Source organism: Quercus lobata, chromosome 8 (genome assembly GCF_001633185.2).
Source record: "Quercus lobata isolate SW786 chromosome 8, ValleyOak3.0 Primary Assembly, whole genome shotgun sequence".
Classification (NCBI taxonomy): domain Eukaryota; kingdom Viridiplantae; phylum Streptophyta; class Magnoliopsida; order Fagales; family Fagaceae; genus Quercus; species Quercus lobata.
The window spans coordinates 27191710-27211515 of record NC_044911.1 but is presented as its reverse complement, the minus strand read 5'-3'; the positions used below and the strand labels follow the sequence as shown (position 1 = coordinate 27211515).

General features: G+C 37.1%; 1 protein-coding gene across 3 annotated transcripts in view; it reads left to right on the top strand.

Annotated features, from left to right (window-relative positions):
• The window catches only part of LOC115958463 (uncharacterized protein ycf45), a 38186-nt gene that overhangs the window by 5390 nt on the left and 12990 nt on the right, over positions 1-19806 (top strand). The window contains exons 2-6 of one of the 3 annotated variants that reach the window (XM_031076872.1): positions 9100-9125; positions 11825-11975; positions 12526-12717; positions 14334-14496; positions 14603-14838. In XM_031076872.1, coding sequence (XP_030932732.1) covers positions 9100-9125; positions 11825-11975; positions 12526-12717; positions 14334-14496; positions 14603-14838 — 768 coding nt within the window. Of the gene's footprint in view, positions 1-9099; positions 9126-10294; positions 10510-11810; positions 11976-12525; positions 12718-14333; positions 14497-14602; positions 14839-19806 lie in introns of all 3 variants that reach the window. The other 2 variants (XM_031076871.1, XM_031076873.1) reach the window with 2 other exon arrangements.

The following is a 19806-nucleotide window of genomic DNA, read 5'->3' as shown; positions in this document are numbered from 1 at the left end:
CACATACTCCCAGATTGAAACCCACACTTTCATAGCCATAAATCAAAACTCGCATACCCACAAATCAAAACCCATGCATTCACAACCATAAATTGAAAACTCACATCTACAAATCTTAAAGAGAAAATTAGAAGTTCAAAAAGAGCTAGCCAGTACCTTGACAATCTGATCAATACCCAGTTAACCACAAGTAAAAAGAGCTGATTCAGGGACATTGGAGAAGGCAACTAGATTTCAATAGAGAGATGGCAGCAAGTGGTGGCTAGGGTTAGGGTTTGAGAGAGAGAGAGAGAGAGAGAGTGACGCATCAGAGAGCTATGAAGCATGGGTGCGTTTTGGGACTCGGGTGCAGGTGCGGGACTCGGCAATTTTTGAAAAAGGTGGGTGCGGGTGCGGCAGGACTCGGCGATTAAAAAATTATTAAAAATATTTTTATTTATATTTTTAATATATTACTAAGCATACTTTTATATATAAGTTTTTGACACTTGAATTATTGACAAAGGTATTAAAATAGATGAAGCTTCTCATAAATAAAAAAAAAAAAAAAGATGTGACTTAGCTCAAAAATAAAATAAAGGATATATGTAGTAAGTATTAAAATAGGTGTAGCTTCCTATTAAAAAAGAAAAAAAAAAAAAGAAAAAAAAAGGGTAGATGTGGCTCTCACATGTTTGGTTAGAGAGGTGTGAGAGCCATAAAGAACAAAATAAAGCTTTTAAGCTTTTAAAGTTGTTCTTATCAAAAGAAACATAACTCTTCAAAAAAGAGAAGAAAAAAGAAATAGAACAGAACTCACTCAAGAAGAAGAAGAAGAAGAAGAAGAAGAAGAAGAAAGGGGTTAAGGCCGGTGAAGAAGAAGACAAAGAAGCAAAGAAGAAGAAGACGAAGAACGGTGAGTTACAAACTGATACGGCTCGGAGAAGTCTTTGAATTTCAGCCTGAATTGGCAACAGAACAGAACGGCAACGCTACGAAAAAAAGGAAGAAGAAGACGAAGAAGCAAAAAAGAAGAAGAAGAAGAAGAAAGGGGTTAAGCCGGTGAAGACGACGACAGCGGTGTATCAAATCCACTGGTATTTTTGGTTTTAAGGTTTTTTTTTTTTTTTCTTTTCTTACTGGCCGATTTCCTTTTTCCGGCCGAAACACATTGTTATTCGGTCGATACGATCTGATTCGGCGCGAATTGGCCCGAGTTTGAGTTGCGTCGACGTGAGTCGAGGGGAAAAAAAACACGTGGCAGGACGCAGCCCAATGCGCAGTCAGTGGTGTCCCTCGTGTGTCCCTGTGTCGTGCCGCGTCGGACGCGGGTGCGGCTCCTCTGGTGCCGCATCCGTGCATCCCAGTTGGAGAGTTTGCTGTGAGAGGAGAGGGGCTTTCTCATTTCAATCGTTTGTGAGAAAGAGAGACTTTGGTTGACACCCAAGCCGATTACTATATTTAAGAACTAATGATCCCAAGGGCCAAAGCCCAAGCCCAAGCCTAAGCCCAGCCTAAATCAAGTAGAGAAAAATTGTGCAATTTGATTTCAGCAGTCAAGCCCAAGCCTAACCCAAATTAAGTAGAGAAAAATAAGCTTATAGTCCTAAAAATAAAACCCAAACCAGCCCATGAATATCAAAACCCTAGCATTAGTCAACATCCCTCTCTCATATTTTGTTCTTATTTCTTATCTTGCCGCTTAGCTCTCTGTTACAAAATTTGGTATGTCTTGTTCTTTCTAACTCTCTTTACATGTTTTTCTAACTCTCTCTATATATTTCGGTGCGGTTTGGTTAGCATTGGAATATACCATCCAGCTCTGATGGGAAGACCGCGCCGGCATTGAAGTCAACTAATCTTCTCCAATTGCTAACTTTGGTTCAATTGGTCGGCATGTAGAGTGGTGCGGCTTAGTTGGTTTCGGGGCAGAGGGTTGGTGTAGTTTGGTGCTTGCACACCCCTAGGTACGACGACATTGCAATTTTTGAAAAAGGACACAATTGTGGTGGGATATGTATATTAATTAATTATTAAATATACATATTTTTTATATTTTTATATATGGTTAAGCATTTATTTTTCATATAATATTAAAAATATATCAATTTAAGAGAAATAATGAATATTTTATTTCTATATATTATTAATTATTTATTTATTTTTATCAAATTAAGAGTAATAATGGATAATAAAGCAAATTCATTACTTTAAAGGGTATTCAAAAATTAGAATACGAATCAAGGATAAAGATATTTATTAATTTTAAAATGCAATATTATTATCTAGAGCATGAATGTTTTCTTTATTTTGTGAAGTGGTATTCGATTCCTCTTGTCCTTGTGTCTCGGTTGTGTCCTGTATTTTAAAATTTTTATTTTTTATTTATTTTATTTAAAAAGGACACAACTGGGACACCCATGCAGAAGTATTTGAGGAGTGTCAAGTGTTCGATGCGTGTCCGACACAGGTGCGGCACCCCAAATGAAGTTTCTGTACTTCCTAGCCAAATCTGCCTACCATTAACAAAGGCTTTTTGAGAATCTGAGGTAAGACTATGTGCCTCCCTTCGAGCAATTGAATAGCCAAAACCTTAGATCTAATTTTATACATCCCTCCCACCAAACTAATAGGATGAAAATCCTTCACTTCCACAGCAAAAGATTTCTTGGGAATGAGGACAGGGAAAAAAAGATTAAGAGTTATGCAGCACGGGTGCGTTTCGGGATTCGGGTGTGGAACTCGGCAATTTTTGAAAAAGGTGGGTGTGGGAGCGGCGGGACTCGGCGATTAAAAAATTATTAAAATTTTTTTTATATAGTGAATTTAATATTTTTATATAAAAAATTCAAATGAATGGTAGGATTTATTATTAAAAAACAATTATTTATGATTCTTTTTTTAATAAAATCAATACTTTTGGTAATTGTAAACAAAAAGCCACATTTCAAGTAAGCCTTTACTCATTTTCCAATTCCCAAACCCATCCACATTAAATAATTGACTTTTCCACCTACTTAATTTATATTCTTTTGTTACATACCTTTATTCTTCTTCCATCCATTTTTTTATCTTCTTCTTCTTTCTCTCTCTTTTTTTTTTTTTTTTTTCCCTCTCACAAGGCCACATGAAGCAGAAAAATGGCAGCCGCTGCCCATTTCGGCGGCTGTTTTGGCCGGAATCGGCCTGTTTTGGCTGTATCAGCATGTTTTGGTGGCTGTTTCGGCCGTATCGGTTCCCGTTTCTGCCGGAATCAGCACGAATAAAAAAAAAAAGAAAAAAGAAAAAAGAAAAAAGAAAAAGGGAGAGTCGGCGAGTTGGACGTTGGACGCCTCGTTGGACTTTGGTGCGACGAACTTGGAGCTGCGTCGGTGCTTTCTAGATTAAGAGTTCGTTTGGCATCAGCTTTAGCTTTTAGTTTTTAGTTTTTATCTTTTATATATAGCTTTTTAAAACTTCATTTTTTTTCCTCATTTTCTCACTTTTTTCAAGATATAAGTATATTTTAGCAAACTTTCAACAAAATGCTTTCAGCAAAAAGCTAGATAAGCTGTTCTTAAATAGACACTAAGACTCCTTTCAAACATAGCTTGCTCATGGAAATTATGAAGGACAACCATAATATTTGATTTCAAGATGCTCTAGCAAGATTGAAAAAAGGCCATGGAGAAATCATTTGGACCTAGTGACTTATCATTGTTGAACCCACTAACCATCCCAAATACCTTATCCTCGTCAAAGGTCTATCTAACCGCATAGCATCTTCCTCAGAAATTCTTCTAAACTCCATATCATCCAGAATAGGGTGATGAACCTCATTTTTAGAGTAAAACTGTCTATAAAAATGAGTAATACTCTGCAATGGATCCTTGGTCGAAGGACATCACTCCATCCACCATAAGCTTATCAAGGGAATTAAACCTTCTGTGAGAGTTGACCATACGATGAAAGAATTTTGTGTTTGTATTTTTTAATGCAAAAAAATCTTGATTTCTTCCTCCAAAAAATTTCTTCCAACAGAGTCATTTTCTCCAACTCTTTGTTTATTCTTTCCTTATCCAAAATTTCCTCCATCGTAAGAGCATGACTATCCTTAACAATCACTTGAAGATCACTCCACAACTTCTTCCCCTTTTCTTCTACATTACCAAACTCCTCCACATTCCATCTCTTGAGATCAACCTTCAGAGCCTTCAATTTACTTGCTAAAAAAAAACTAGGAGCTCCATGAAAATGATAAGACTCCTACTAGGAGCGTATCCTTTCTACAAAACCCTCTTCCTATGGCCATATATTTTCAAACCTAAAAGGCCTCATTCCTTTATGAAAATAACCTCCCTTTAGAAGAATTGGAAAATGGTCCGATAACAACCTAGACTACTGCTTTTGACAAACAGAAGGAAACTTATCCCCCCAATTTGCTGTCACAAGAAATCTATCTAGCCTTGGCCTTGAAACAACCTCACGAGAATTAGACCAAGTGAAATTCTCACCTTCTAAAGGAAGATCAATCAAACCATGCTAAGATATAAAATCAGAAATCTGATGCATAGCTTGAGTAAAAGAGACATAGCCCGAGTGTTCAGAGGGAAATTGCACAATATTAAAATCACCTCCCACACACCAAGGCACATTCCACCAGTTGCACAAACTAGATAGCTCCTCCCATAACAACCTTCTGTCTCTGTTAGAATTAGGCCCATAAACTCCAATAAATGCCCATTCAAATTTATCAACCACATTTTTAAACCTACAAGAAACCAAAAAACGACTTACTGCTTCCTCCAATATACCGAGATAAAGAGGGCTACTCCCGTCTAATATTTTTCTACAAACTAACTCCATATGGACTAGAGAATGAGCTAGAACACCAACCACCCCCATCACAACCATACTTCACCTTTATCACTTGTCGCCAAAGAGCATCCATTTCGTGCCCAAATCTCCATAACCACTTTTCTAATAAAGCTACATTAAAAATTCTCAGGTTCCTAATCCCTAATCCACCTGAAGATAGTGGAGCACAAATAATAGCCCAATTAACAAGATGAAATTTGGGCTCATCCCCTAGGCCACTCCATAAAAAGTTTCGCTGAAGTCTTGCAATTCGGTTAGCCACTGAAGCAGGAATAGGAAATAAAGAAAGAAAATAAGTAGGAAAATTTGAGAAAGAGCTTTTAATTAAAGTGACTCTACTTCCCTTGGATATATTTAATTTTTTCCAACTTGCTAATATTCTTTCCATCTTCTCTAGAATTGGATTCCAAATTGTCATGTCCTTGAATTTTGCCCCTAAAGGAAGACCCAAATATTTCATTGGAAGAGACCCTTGCTTATAGCCTAAGACAGCCACCAAAAGCTCAATGTTATGAACTGCCCCTATAGCCACCATTTTAGGCTTACCCAAGTTTATCTTTAGACCTGACACAACCTTAAATGAGCATCATATGTAGAATTAGCATTTGATCAATATTAGCATCACAAAAAATTAGAGTATAATCAGCGAAAAGGAGATGGGAAACCACCAAAGATCTTCCTGCAGAATCACCTACATGAAAACCTGACAGGCGACCTTCATGGACAGTTTTATCCAACATTCTACCAATGGCTTCCATAACCAACACAAATAACAAAGGGGACAAAGGATCGCCTTGCCGCAACCCCCTTGAACTCCCAAAAAAACCATAAGGAGAACCATTAACAAGGATAGAAAAATGAACATTTGATAAACAAAATGAAATCCACTGCCTCCACTTATCAAAAAAGCCACAATGCTCAAGCAAGTGTGTAAGAAATCCCCAATTCACATGATCAAAGGCTTTTCTCTATGTCCAATTTACATAACAACCTTGGCAAACGATACCTCAACTTACTATCAAGACATTCATTAGCAATAAGAACGGAATCAAGAATTTGCCTATTTAGAACAAAAGCATTCTGAGGTGTTGAAATGATATCTCCTAAAACCATGCAAAGTCGAATAGCCAAAAATTTAGCAAGTATTTTATAAACCCCCCAATAAGGCTAATAGGCCGAAAATCCTTGACTTTCACTGCTGCAGCTTTTTTAGGAATGAGAGCAATGAAAGTTGCATTCAAGCTTTTTTCAAATTGATTTTAACGTGGAAATGGTGGAACACAGCCATGATATTTGATTTGAGAATCCCCCAGCAAACTTGAAAGAATGCCATCGAAAAACCGTTTGGCCCAGGTGATTTGTCCCCATTAAACTCCTTGATGACTTAAAAAATCTTAGTTTCCTCAAAAGGTCTCTCTAACCAATCCGCATTATCCCCTGAAATCCTTGGAAAATCCAACACATTCGGGAAAGGTCGTTGATCTTGCTGCTCAGAGTATAAATTCATATAGAATTGTTCATTCTTGAGAAGATAGCATTGTTAAAGGAGATTAGCTGGAGAAAAAATCCAAAGTGTTGTACTTAAAGGAAGGGGACTCCAATACGATGTTTTTCATAGGATGGCCAACTCTAATAGAAGAAATAACCGTATTGAAAATCTTATGATTGATGGGGCTTCGTCTTCCAACCAAGATAGGATTGCCAACCATAAGGTGAAATCCTGGTGGGAAAATTATCATTTTCAAAGGACTCCTAGTTACATACTTGGCAAGAAGTTGAGTGCTCTAAAAACGGATCTAAAGAAGTGGAACAAAACAGATTTTGGCAATATCACAGGCAAGAAACAACAACTATGGAGGAAGTTAAATGTTTTAGATGTTAAAGAGGAGAATCAACCTCTAACAGAGGAGGAAACATTGGAAAAAGCAACCTTCCACTCTGATTTCACCTTGTCCAAAAACCCCTCTGCCTTCAACCACATATTCTCAAAACGAAAAGGGATTCGCCCTCTTTGATGACTCCCACTCTCCAAAAGAATTGGAAAGTGATCAGATAACACTTCAGGTAGCCTTTTTTGGGAGAAATGTGTGAAATATTCTGCCAATACCGAAGAGAAGAGAAACCGATTTATTCTAGAAGCTGAGGTAGAGTTAGACCGTGTGTAAAGACCTCTCTCCAAAGGATGATCCATTAGCCCATGAAGAGATAAAATCTGAAAAGTCATACATGTAGCAAGTAAATCTTCCCACCACTAACCTCTCTGATGGAAAACGGATAACATTAAAATCACCTCCCAAACAGCATGACAAATTCCACCAGCTGTCCAAGCCTGCCAATTCCTCCCATATAATTTGATGCTTCTTGTTCAAATTTGGACCATAGATACTTGTGAAAGCCCACTCAAATTGATCACAAACATTTTTGAACCTACAAGATACTGAAAAATGCCCCATTCCTTCCTCTATCTTTTCAACCACCCTTTGGTCCCACATGAGCAGAATTCCACCAGAAGCACCCTTTGAACCCAAATATAACCAATCTATATAAGGACAACTCCATATACTTCTAACAAGTCCTCTTGTAACCCATTCCAATTTTGTCTCTTGCAAACAAATGACATCAGCCCTCTAAGTACATAATAAATTACGAATCTGAAGCCGTTTTTCCTTCTCATTCAAATCTCTAACATTCCAAGATAAAATCTTTAAATTCATTGGGAAATAATTAGAGCCATTTCCTTACCATTATCACTGCGCCTTGCTGAAGTTAAACCATAATTGATAGAGCTAAATAAACACCTCAATTCCCTTATTCCTTTCCTCCCTGAGCTTTTCACAGTTTTGAGTTTTTTCCTTAGTAGTCCTCTGCTATAACTCAGCTTTAACAGCCAATAGAAACTTGGTTGCTAGCTCTTCCAAACCTTTGAGGGATGTCCCCAGAAAATCATTAAACCCACTGAATTTTTCCTAAAACCATTCTGAGTAATTGTCCTTACCTAGCAATTTCTCCACATCCAGAGTTGCTGACCCTTCACAGTTATCCATAACACCCATAGGCAAAGAGAAAGCCAGTGGTTAAATAGTTAGAGGCAGCGAAGACCCTTCAGTATATTGAAAAGCATACTCAGAACAGACATTTGAAACCCAATCCTCCACAACAACATCATCCCCTTTTTCCTGTCCTAATATTATTTCCTTAGATTTCGATGACACCCTTAGTACCATTGCCAATTGATTCGAGTCATCCACTGCTCGGCATTCCCCCATTTCTTGATGATGTTGTCTGTATGCTTATGGATGATCCGTTGGATGTCATGTTGCAAGGTCACATCACCATTGGAACATAGGGACTCGTCCACAGAAGCATCGGAACACAGAGACTCATCCACGGAAGCATCAGAATTGTTGATCACTGAGAGAAGCTTCTTGGTGCATGTTGGCTCCATGTGGGTCAGAGTTGGCTCAAATTCGGTCTTATTGCTACTCACCAAAGAAGCTATTGTTGATGCCGAAATATTGGGTGAGAGAGAGGAACATGTGAGGAAGGCTTAGAGCGTTGGTGGATCTGATTTTGTGCCAAGATGGAAGGAATTCTGGGCTGGTATGGTCTGGGCTGCCATTTAAAAACAGGTTTTTGTTTGGGCTTATTATTGTAAAGGTTTGGAACTTGGCCAACCGAAGGGTCCATGTCCACCTCAAAAACCTTGGACCAGCTAATCCCCTTACCATTAGGCCCACATTCCATCCTAATATAAAGATCCATAATCAACCCACCTTCAATACCGTTTGAAACAATTCCATTTATGACAGACGTGATCTTTGCCCCAATCTGTGCTTACTCCTTACCAGAGTTGCTCTCGTGTGAATCATGGGTTTGATTTCCAGGATTTGCAAAATTTGAATTTTGAGAATTCAGCATTAGGGTTTATTGTTGTATATATCCCATGAATTAGGGTTACCAGTTTTATTTCAATGAATTTTATTATTTAAAAAAAAAAATGTATTAAGGCTGATGATTGAGTCTCTAAGAATTCATGGCTGGTTTGATTGTTTGAGCGAACTGGTTAAAGGAGTAAAATGTTATGAGGATAGTTGTGAAGGTTTTTAATTGTAAACCAATCCAGAGTGGATAAATGCCTCAGGTGTATTTTATTTTATCTCTTTGCCTGATTTGCTCGATCTTTGTAATTTCCATGTTTAAATTTAGTTTACTATTGTATACCCCTGTATACATGGGTGACACTCTTTTTCTAATTCAATCCAGTGTAGAAGTGTTCTGAAGCTCATGAGGTATGTGGTCCTTGTGTCTTGATGTGTTATGTCTTTGAACTCATTATATTGCTGCTATAGCATGTCCACTCTTCTTCAATATAGATATTACAAGCAAAAGAATATTTTATTCAAAAGAGTAGAGATACCAAATGTACAATGCATGCATTTTAACCACTCCTAAAGAATTACTAACTAGGATTTTGAAATCTATATGAAATCAATATAAGACAAAGAAATGATGCTACCCAATGTAGTCATCCACTCATGCAAAAAGATATTTGCAAAATTTGTTTAATGATATGATTTGGGCATTTAACACTATCAAAAGTTATTTTGTTCCTCTCTTGCCAAGTTGTCCACTGAACGCACAATGGAATTGCTTTCCAAATCTTTGATCGAATATGACAAGGAAATCCTCATTGCCAACACTGCAACAACTGAAGCAGTCTTTTGCATAAACCAATTTACCTAAATAATGTAAACACACAATTGTCCGGATATCTCATGCCATTGAACAATGGGGGAGTAGATGCTAGATTGACTCTCTGTTAGCACATACACCATGAAGTTTCATTTTTGGAGATTAGTCACTATCATGATTTTACCCAAGCTACCTTGGCACCCCATATATTCCACGGAATGGCACATCATTTGTCCCTTTCAAAATCTCAAAATATGAATGCAACTCAAGTTGGCCATGTTTAGGCCCTCTCCATGCCATAAGCTCCTCTCTCTGCTAGACCGAAAGTGTGAATATTACTAAGTGAAACAATTGTTCAAAAAACTCTAGTTCACTGCCTTAAAATGACCGAATTAACTGAGGATCCCAATGCTGTATATGTTGGTCATGTCCATATATCAAGTAAGTTGCCACTGAGGCTTCCTTATCCATTGCTAGACTGAATAAATCTGGGAAAAATTCTTTGAGAGGGTAGTTCCCACCATTAATCAAGCCAAAAAAGGCACATGAGAGTAACTCTTCTTCAATGTGAATGTATGAAATGACTCCTTTTCACAGTATTTCACTTCATGTTACCACCTGACTTTTTGTTGGTGGTGAAAGCATGTTTTCTCAATTTGTTAATTGATGCTATAAGAGAATACCCTGCACCTCTGTTTCTCTTTTCTTTTTTCATTGGGTAAGGTTAAGGACCTGGCTTGTGACTTACTGGAACCACACGTGTCAGGTTGGTGACTTTATGATTGACAATCGAGCAGGCATCAGCAGGACATTACACCGCATTAGTGCCATAAGGAATCGGAAGGGTGCAATTATTGGTTTAACTTGTCGAGTTGGTCGGGCAATATCTGGTAGTGCAAATTTGCTTCGAGATTTGGTGCAAGATGGGTCTTCTTTGTTGCTCATAGGGCCTCCAGGTGTGGGAAAAACCACGATTATTAGGTTAGAGTTTCCTATTTCTTGATACACTTTATATGCATCCATGAGCAGCAATTCCTTCTTTCCCCTCTGCTTTGTGTTTGATTTCAAAGTCTCTGAATTCAAACGTGAAATCCCTGGATTAGTAACTCCATATTCAATAACTAGAAAAAGAACTATACCTTATGATATTTGGTGTGCAATATGCTGCACTTTTGATGTCTCTACATTATTTCATAAGCAATATAATATTAAGATTGACGGAGACAATTATCCTGCTGGTGGAGTTTTTGCTCTCTTGAATATTTTTATTGAGAATGTGGAAGTTTTGGAGTTCCAGTTGAAAACCTCTTTTCTTAGACAGCTAAGAGAGTGGTCTAATGTCTTGGGTTGAGTGATAGTTGTACTTTCAAAGAATTTATTGCTTCACTTTTGTTTGCTTGTAATTATTGACCTATTTTTTTAGATTTTCACACGAGTTAGCTTTTATGCAATAAATTACATTATATATATATATATATATATATATATATATATAAACTTTTTAGCATTTGAAGTTCTGATATTGCAATGCATATCTTTCACCACTGCCTAGAAAATCTCCAATAATCTTCAAAGTTTTCACCTAATTTAAAAAGAAGTGTTGCAATTTCCCATTTCTTAGGACATGCGATGTAAACAACTCAAGGAAAAGTGCTAGCTACATCTGCATTATATTCAAAAAGGATTAGTCTAGTCACAATTGAGACTCCTTGTAGTTAATAAAGTTTAGATCAATCCAGTATATGCTCGATGTGGGACTCATCTCACATCTACACAACATACACTCAATCAATATCCAATCAATTTGGGGTATCACAATAATGAAAGAAATTGTTACATACCTCTAGGATTGATTTTTTTTTTTTTTGGCCAACTACACCTCTATGTTTTGGCTCACAAGACACTGTTTCCATGCTCTAAAAACCTCCTCCAAGGGAGAAATACCAAGAGAGAGATTTTACGTTTATTACTACATTTACAACTTTAAGGGAATCAGCCAACCAATATAAATAGTTGCAATTCCCTTATAAAACCCATGCGTGTTTAATGCAATTAAACACGCTAACTTGGCTAACAGGTAATGCCCACTAATGGGTGAACTGTTTTGGATAAAGATAAACATCTAGCATGTCTCCCATTAGTTATTGTTTATTGGGAAGGAATAATTTCTTAGTAGTGCATGTACTCGACTCTCCAGAATAACCCATAAGAAATAACCCAACTAAATGGTTTGTGTGCATAGTTTATTATTTGATGGTACTTTATGTGTCTGTTCTGAAAAGTTACCCAACTTCAGGGAAGTAGCTCGAATGCTTGCAAATGATTACAAGAAACGTGTGATGATTGTTGACACCTCCAATGAGATAGGTGGGGATGGTGATATACCTCATGCAGGAATAGGTAGTGCACGCCGGATGCAGGTCCCCAACTCTGATATGCAACATAAGGTATGATTTGGAAGTAAATGATTTCAACTCTATTTGGTTTAGAAAATTTTGGTTCTTTTAGTTGTGTTACCAAATAAGGCATGATTGATTTAAATTTGGTTCTGGATTTTTTCAAAGTTGTATACTTTGGAGAAAGTTTGAGTAATTCTTGTCTCTTGAAATATTAGAGAGAGAGAGAGAGAGAGAGAGATAATTTAGTCGGAAATTTTATATTGGCTAGAATACTCTTTTAGTCCTTGATTTATTTATTTTTTTTCCAATTAGATTTTTGTTTCTCCAATTTAAAAAGCTGTAATTTAGTCCTTGACAAATTTAAAAGGTATCAATTTTGCCCTTGTGTCAATTTCTGTTAAATAAATTGCACACGTGATAAATGGAGTGGTAATGTGGCACATTAAAAAGTTGAGGTGACCTGGAATAAATTTAATGGAAAATTGGTGGAAGGAAAAAATTGCTACTTTAAAATTTTAGGGACAAAAACTGAACTTGATAAAAGTTTTTAATCTAGAGTTTTCAAGGTTGCTTGTGGTTATATATTTATAGTTTTCAGGTATTGATAGAAGCGGTTGAAAACCATATGCCTCAAGTGATTGTGATTGATGAAATCAGCACAAAACTTGAAGCAATGGCTGCAAGTACAATAGCTCAACGGGGAATTCAGCTAGTTGCCACTGCTCATGGAGTAACAATTGAGAATTTGATAATGAATCCTGCATTAGAGATGCTTGTTGGAGGAATACAGGTGTGATAACTATATCATTGTTTCAAATTTAAATGTGTAATTAGCTTACAACACACACACATGTTAAGTTACACTTGGTGTAATTTTAAAGAATGTTATGCTACTCAAATTTTTTTTTTATAGGATATGAATTTTGACAAAACCACTATTGGATTAGATTTTCTTATTTTACACTCCATACTTACAAAATTTCAAAACAATTTGAGATTCATAACTATCTCATTTATAAAATTTTTAAATTTCAATTTTTGTACTTTAAAATTATGTATAAAATATGAGTTTATGGATTGAATTGTAAATAATATTCAATTAGCATGAAATTTGCCATGTGTGTTAAGAATATAGATGTTAAGTTACTGATTTTCCCAAATTTAAAGCTATTAGGAAATAGTGAGTTTAATCACTTAATCATAATTTTAACACTCCTCCTCACTTGTAAGCTTAAACTTCCCCTTAATAAGTGGAGGCCCAACAAGTGGGAATTTAACATTTTAAATTACCGATTGTCCTAAAGCTTAAGTTATTAAGAAATAGTGAATTTAATCACTTAACCATAATTCTAACAATAGAAGACATGTAATCTAATGGTAAGATTTTTAAAATATTAATTCGATAAAAAGTTACTAGGTGGCGTAACATTGCTTAAAGTTACACCAAGTGTAACTTGATCTTCACACTTTATATATATATATATATATATATAATTTATTCCTACATTGTAAGAGCTTCACTCTGAAAATTTTGCATGTTAAATACCTCTCCATACTTTTAATGATAATTTTGCAAACCCTTTGACTGTGAGCTTGCTTGACATATAAGTGTAATTTACTGGTAAGGATATACTGTTGTTATATCCTGATGGTGTTATTATCTTGTTTTCCCTGAAGAAGACCTTGGAATGCTATTCTTAACATTTTGTTGATACATCTCTTGTTAGGTGTAATTTTAAATTTAAGTGTGAGACCTTCCGCAGCCATTACCATCTGAGCCAGGACCACAGCTTTATGGCTAGAGTCTTGACACCATCCGTGGCCTTCAAGTTTGAATATAAATAGTGAAATGTAGTCCGTCAAGAACTTGTAACACGTCTTTATTACTTACTGATAACATGCTGTTGTTCATTAAAAATTTATGGACAGACCAATGAATGCTACGATAAACAGTATTGGGTACTCAGAACTTTACTCATAGCAAGATAGAAAACAAGGGATACACCTTTTGACAGACACGTGAACCAAATTTTGGTGATGGTAAATATTGATATCAAAAGGATCCGAAGGCAGTCACTTCCAAAATTTTTACTCTACGACCCACATTAATTGTGACTTGTGAGGTCAGCAGGGAGGTTCTTCAGAAAATCAGACATATATGAATGGAACCAAAAATGATGTGTTTAAACAAGTATGCCAAGATAGGCAAAGAATAAGCTTGGTAAACTGCAAAAGCATACCCAAGAAAGCAATGTCATAATTACCACCAAAGGTAGTCTTATATATCAGTTTCAAGCATGAGTTGTTTAAACTTCAATAATTGTCTATCAAATATGTAAATTGGACCTAGGAAAATGATGTTATATCTTCATTCTACTTGGTGACATTAATGCAATCATTTTTTAGAGTGTGACACTAGGGGATGAAGAGGCTAGTCGAAGGGGTGTCCAAAAGACGGTTTTGGAAAGAAAAGGACCTTCAACATTTATGTGTGGGGTTGAGATAATTTCAAAGACTCAGTTGCGAGTTCATCGTTGCCTAGAATCAACAGTGGATGCTATTCTATCAGGTATGATTTCCTTTTTCTTAAGTTTCATAATTTGATTTCTAAAATCGTGATAGGACATTGGTAAGTGCCCTTATTGTTTGTCTTGCTTTTACTTTTATTGGTGAAGGTCGTTTTCCAAATGTTGAAGTTCGCAAGATGGATTATCTGAAACTAGATGAAACAGCGGAAAGGGAGCCCTTTATTTACAGTTCCTCTGACAAAGCAAATGAGATTATAGTTGAAGATGCTCAAGACTTGAGCAATGAAATAACTAGCCTTGATGCTTTCTCTTCTGAAGTTCCTCCAAACATGGGAGAGGATTGTTGGGAAGAAAGGATGCCCCTTCGCCTATTTGTTTATGGGGTAAGTCATCACCCTTCAACTTTGACAATTGAATGCAATTAATGTCGTCTTTATGTGCATTCGTTCTATTATTTCTAAAATATTCAATTCTGATCTTATTGGGAAAGTTTTCTTTGATACTTTAAGGGAAAATTACACTTTACCTTCCTAAACTATGCGAATGCATACTTGCCCCTCTAATCTATAACCCCTTGCACACTTTGCACCCCACCGTTTACTTATGTGTTAAATTGGATGGAAATTAGACTCATGTACAAGTCACATGATAGCTGCAAAGTTGGCATATAGTTAAAAGTACGAATTGTCCCCATTTTAATCTCCTAAAACATCATAGGTCACTCCCATATCCCACGATTGAGTCCCTCAATCCTTGTGTCTTCTTCCACAGTCCCTCTGAGTCTTTCCCTTCCTCTCAATCTCTCGCTTCTCTCCCTTACTCATAGGCTCTTGCTTCAAGGATTTTGTGTTTTCTCATATAATTTTTCTTCCTCGTGTGATTTTTTGTCTCGTATTAATTTCCAATTCCTTGATTGCTATATCTAATCAGTTAGTCCTACTCCATGACAATTCAATTTCAACAAATTCATTATTTCTGAAGCTCCTTTTTTTTTATTTTTTTTTATAAGTAAGAATGATATATATTCAAGAAAGGTGCTGCATGAAAAGCACAAAGCACACCAAGATTTACAAGAAAAGGAAAAAAGAGAAAAGAAACAGAACAAACCAAGCAGCAAATTAATCACAAAAGAGAAGAGAACTAAGAAAAGAAGGGAGAGAATCACTAGTTGTGAGTCCCCATGCCAGTGACTAGTCGAATAAAGTTCCACTAAAAGAAGCAAGCAGCTGATATTTGGAACTATCCGCATCCTCGAAAGTCCGCCGATTCTGCTCCTTCCAAAGACATTGTAGTAAGCACAATGGGGCTAAATTCCAGATTTTAGACGAGTGCTTCTCCAACCAATTCCACCAGCCAAAAAGCAGATTTGGAATCGTTCTAGGTATGACCCATGAAATTCCAAAAGAAATACAAGCAAAACTCCACAACCAATGATCCATCTTACAATGAAGTAGTAAGTGAACCAATGATCCATCTTACAATGAAGTAGTAAGTGATCCACTGTCTCTCCACAGTTTTGACACATAATGCACCAATCCACAAAATCAAAACCCCTTAGTCTCAGGTTATCACCCGTGAGGATCTTATTCCAAGCTATAGACCAAACGAAAAAGGAAACACGTTGAGGGGCCTTAACTCTCTAAATACCTTTCCAAGGAAAGGCAACAGAGAGAGAGAGTAACTGGCAATTTGTTATAAAATGACTGGATGTCAAAATCCCCATTAGGCTTTATCTTCCGTCTCATCTGGTCTCCAACATCCATTAAAGGAATATTAGCTCCCAAGATACGAAGAAAGTTCACCCCTTCATCCATCTCCCAATCATTAAAGTCTCGAATGAAACGAACATTCCAACTTCTTCTCTCTACCGCCCCTAGCCTTGTCAAAGAAGATTCTATAGAGGCTTCCCTGTCAATAGCAATACCATACAGCCTTGGGAAGGCAAGTTGGAAAGGTTGATCCCTACATGGCCCATCCTGCCAAAATCTCACTCTATTCCCCATCCCAACAACAAACTGAGTATTTTTGCTAAAATCCTCCCAACCCATACGAATACCTCTCCATAAACCACACCCATGCACTCCCCTACCCAACTTAAAAGTGAAGAAACAAAAGAAACTAGTAACTAGAGAAGAGAGGAATCAAATGATTGTATTATTACCTACTTATTCCACTATGTACAACTCTGATTAAATAGAGAAACCCTAAACTTATAATAGGAATACAATAGCAGAAATAGGAAATCAAATAATCTCTAATTACTCAATTTCCTTTTCTGAATATTTCCTTCTCTAATATTTCCTTCACCTTCACGCCCAAGATTATACCATATATAGCTATCCACACATACCATACATAGAATCTGTCAACACTCCCCCTCAAGCTGAGGCATAGATATCTCTCATGCCCAGCTTGTCCAAGATTCTATGGAAGTGATTAGTTGCTGCCCCCTTTGTCAAGATGTCTGCGAGTTGATCTCCAGTTCTTACATATGGAGTGCAAATGATGCCTTTACGCAGTTTCTCCTTGATAAAGTTTCTATCAATTTCCATATGTTTTGTCCGATCATGTAGAACTGGATTATGAGCAATATTAATTGCTGCTTTATTGTCACAAAACAGCTTGATGGGATCCTTACTATCATATCCAAGCTCCCTCAATAGTATCTTCATCCATAATATCTCACATATCCCATGGGCCATTGCTCTGAACTCAGCCTCTGCACTGGATCTTGCAACCACAGATTGTTTCTTACTCCGCCAAGTAACTAAGTTACCTCCAACAAATAGACAATATCCAAAGGTGGAGCGTCGGTCTATGATTGACCCTGCCCAATCAGCATCTGTATAAGCTTCTATCTTCAAGTGATCATGTCGAGCAAATAGTACTCCTTTACCCGGTGAGGATTTCAAGTAACGGAGAATTCTATGAACAACTTTCATATGTGTCTCTCGTGGTGAATGCATAAACTGACTTACCACACTTACCGCATGAGCGATATCTGGTCTAGTGTGTGATAAGTAGATTAGTCTGCCAACTAGTCGCTGGTATCTCCCTTTTTCTACTAGGGGGCTGTTGAGGTCTTCTCCCAACTTGACATTCTGCTCTATTGGATTATCAATAGCTTTGCACCCTAACATTCCTGTTTCTTTGAGAAGATCGAGTATGTATTTCCGTTGAGAAAGAAATATTCCATGCCTTGATCTTGCCACTTCAATGCCTAGAAAATACTTCAGATTTCCCAAGTCCTTTATTTCAAATTCTTGTGCCAAGGATTGCTTTAGTCTTTGTATCTCTTCCTCATCATTTCCAGTTAGCACCATATCATCCACATAGACAATAAGAGCTGTTATTTTTCTTTGTAGTGAATGCTTAATAAATAATGTATGATCAGCCTGACTTTGATTGTAGCCAAATTTCTGCATAGCTCGGGAAAACCTTTCAAACCATGCTCTAGGAGATTGTCTCAGTCCATACAAGGCTTTCTTTAGTTTGCACACTTTACCATTAGAAGCTGGTAGCTTAAGGCCAGGGGGGAGTTCCATGTATACTTCTTCTTCAAGATCTCCATGGAGGAAAGCATTCTTTACATCCAATTGGTGTAGAGGCCAATCTTGATTTGCTGTCAATGAGATAAGAACTCGTATAGAGTTCATCTTTGCTACTGCTGCGAATGTCTCCTTATAATCAATCCCATAGGTTTGTGTGAAACCTTTTGCAACCAATCTAGCTTTGTATCTTTCCACTGACCCATCTGCTTTATGCTTAATTGTAAACACCCACTTGCATCCAACTACCCTTTTTCCATTTGGTAAGTCAACAAAATCCCATGTGTCATTTTTCTTAAGAGCTCTCATCTCTTCTTGCATCGCTTCTTTCCATTTTGGATCTCCTAATGCTTCCTGGAAGGTTTGAGGGATAGACACAGAAGATAACTTGGATAGGAAAGAACGAAATGCAGGTGAAATATGTTGATATGAAAGAAAATTTGATATGGGATGATGAGTGCATGATCTAACTCCTTTGCGTTGTGCAATAGGAAGATCAATATCATTTATGGTGGGTATAGAGAGAACAGGAGCAGAATTACCTGAGTCGGGTTCAGATGATTGCTCGGGAGCTTTAGGAGTAGTCTTACTTTTTTGGCGCCTTGAATAGACCCTTAGTTCTTTCACAGGTGTCTCATCTAGCTTATCATCAGTGGATGACAGCTCATTATTAGCCTCTTGCACTTTAACATCAATGAAATCAGTTTTCAAGTCAACATTAGTGGAGGTACTAAGAATAGGTAATGACACAGAAAACTCCTCATCACCATTATACTCCCCCTGAGGAGGAGTTTGAGGTGAGAAGTCAAATTGTGTCTCAAAGAAGGTTACATCCATTGACACAAAGTGTTTTCGAGAAGGAGGGTGATAACATTTATATCCCTTTTGAGTAGGAGAGTAACCTATAAAGACACATTTGAGGGCACGAGGATCTAATTTACTCCTAGATTGACCATGAAGATGGACAAAGCAGATACACCCAAAGACACGGGGAGGGATGATAAAATTAGAGGATGGTACAGATGAAAAAAGTACCTCAAGTGGTCTCTCGAAGTTAAGGACGCGAGATGGCATTCTATTGATGAGATAAGTTGCAGTGAGCAAGGCATCTCCCCAATAGGACTTTGGAACACTGGCAGTAAGGAGAAGAGCCCGTGTGACTTCTAGGAGATGTCGATTTTTTCTTTTAGCAACCCCATTTTGTTGAGGGGTATAGGCACAAGTGGTTTGATGAATAATACCATGTGTATGAAGATATTTTTGAAGAGTACCAGATATATATTCCCCCCCATTGTCCGAACGAATCGTTTTTATTGAGGTGTTGAATTGTGTTTGAACCATTTTGTGAAACAGTTGAAAGACAGTAAACACATCACTTTTGTCTTTTAACAAATATACCCATGTAGTTCGTGAAAAATCATCAATAAAGGAAATAAACCAACGACACCCATTTAAAGAAACAACCCTAGAGGGCCCCCAAACATCAGTATGAATAAGCGAAAAAGGTGCAGAACTTTTATTACTACTAAGAGGAAAAGACACTCGATGGTGGTTTAGCTAGTTCACATGTCTCACATTGGAATATGGAAACATTATTATGCTGAAATAAAGAAGGAAACAATTTTTGTAACAATGTAAAAGAGGGATGTCCTAGTCTGTGATGCCATAACCAAATCTGAGCTGCTGAGTCATCTGATTGCACTGTATGATAAGCCTTTTTGAGCCATCCTTGTGCTTTGGGCTGTTTGTCCAGATAGTAGAGACCATCCTTAAGGCTACCACTGCCGATCATCCGCCCCGTGG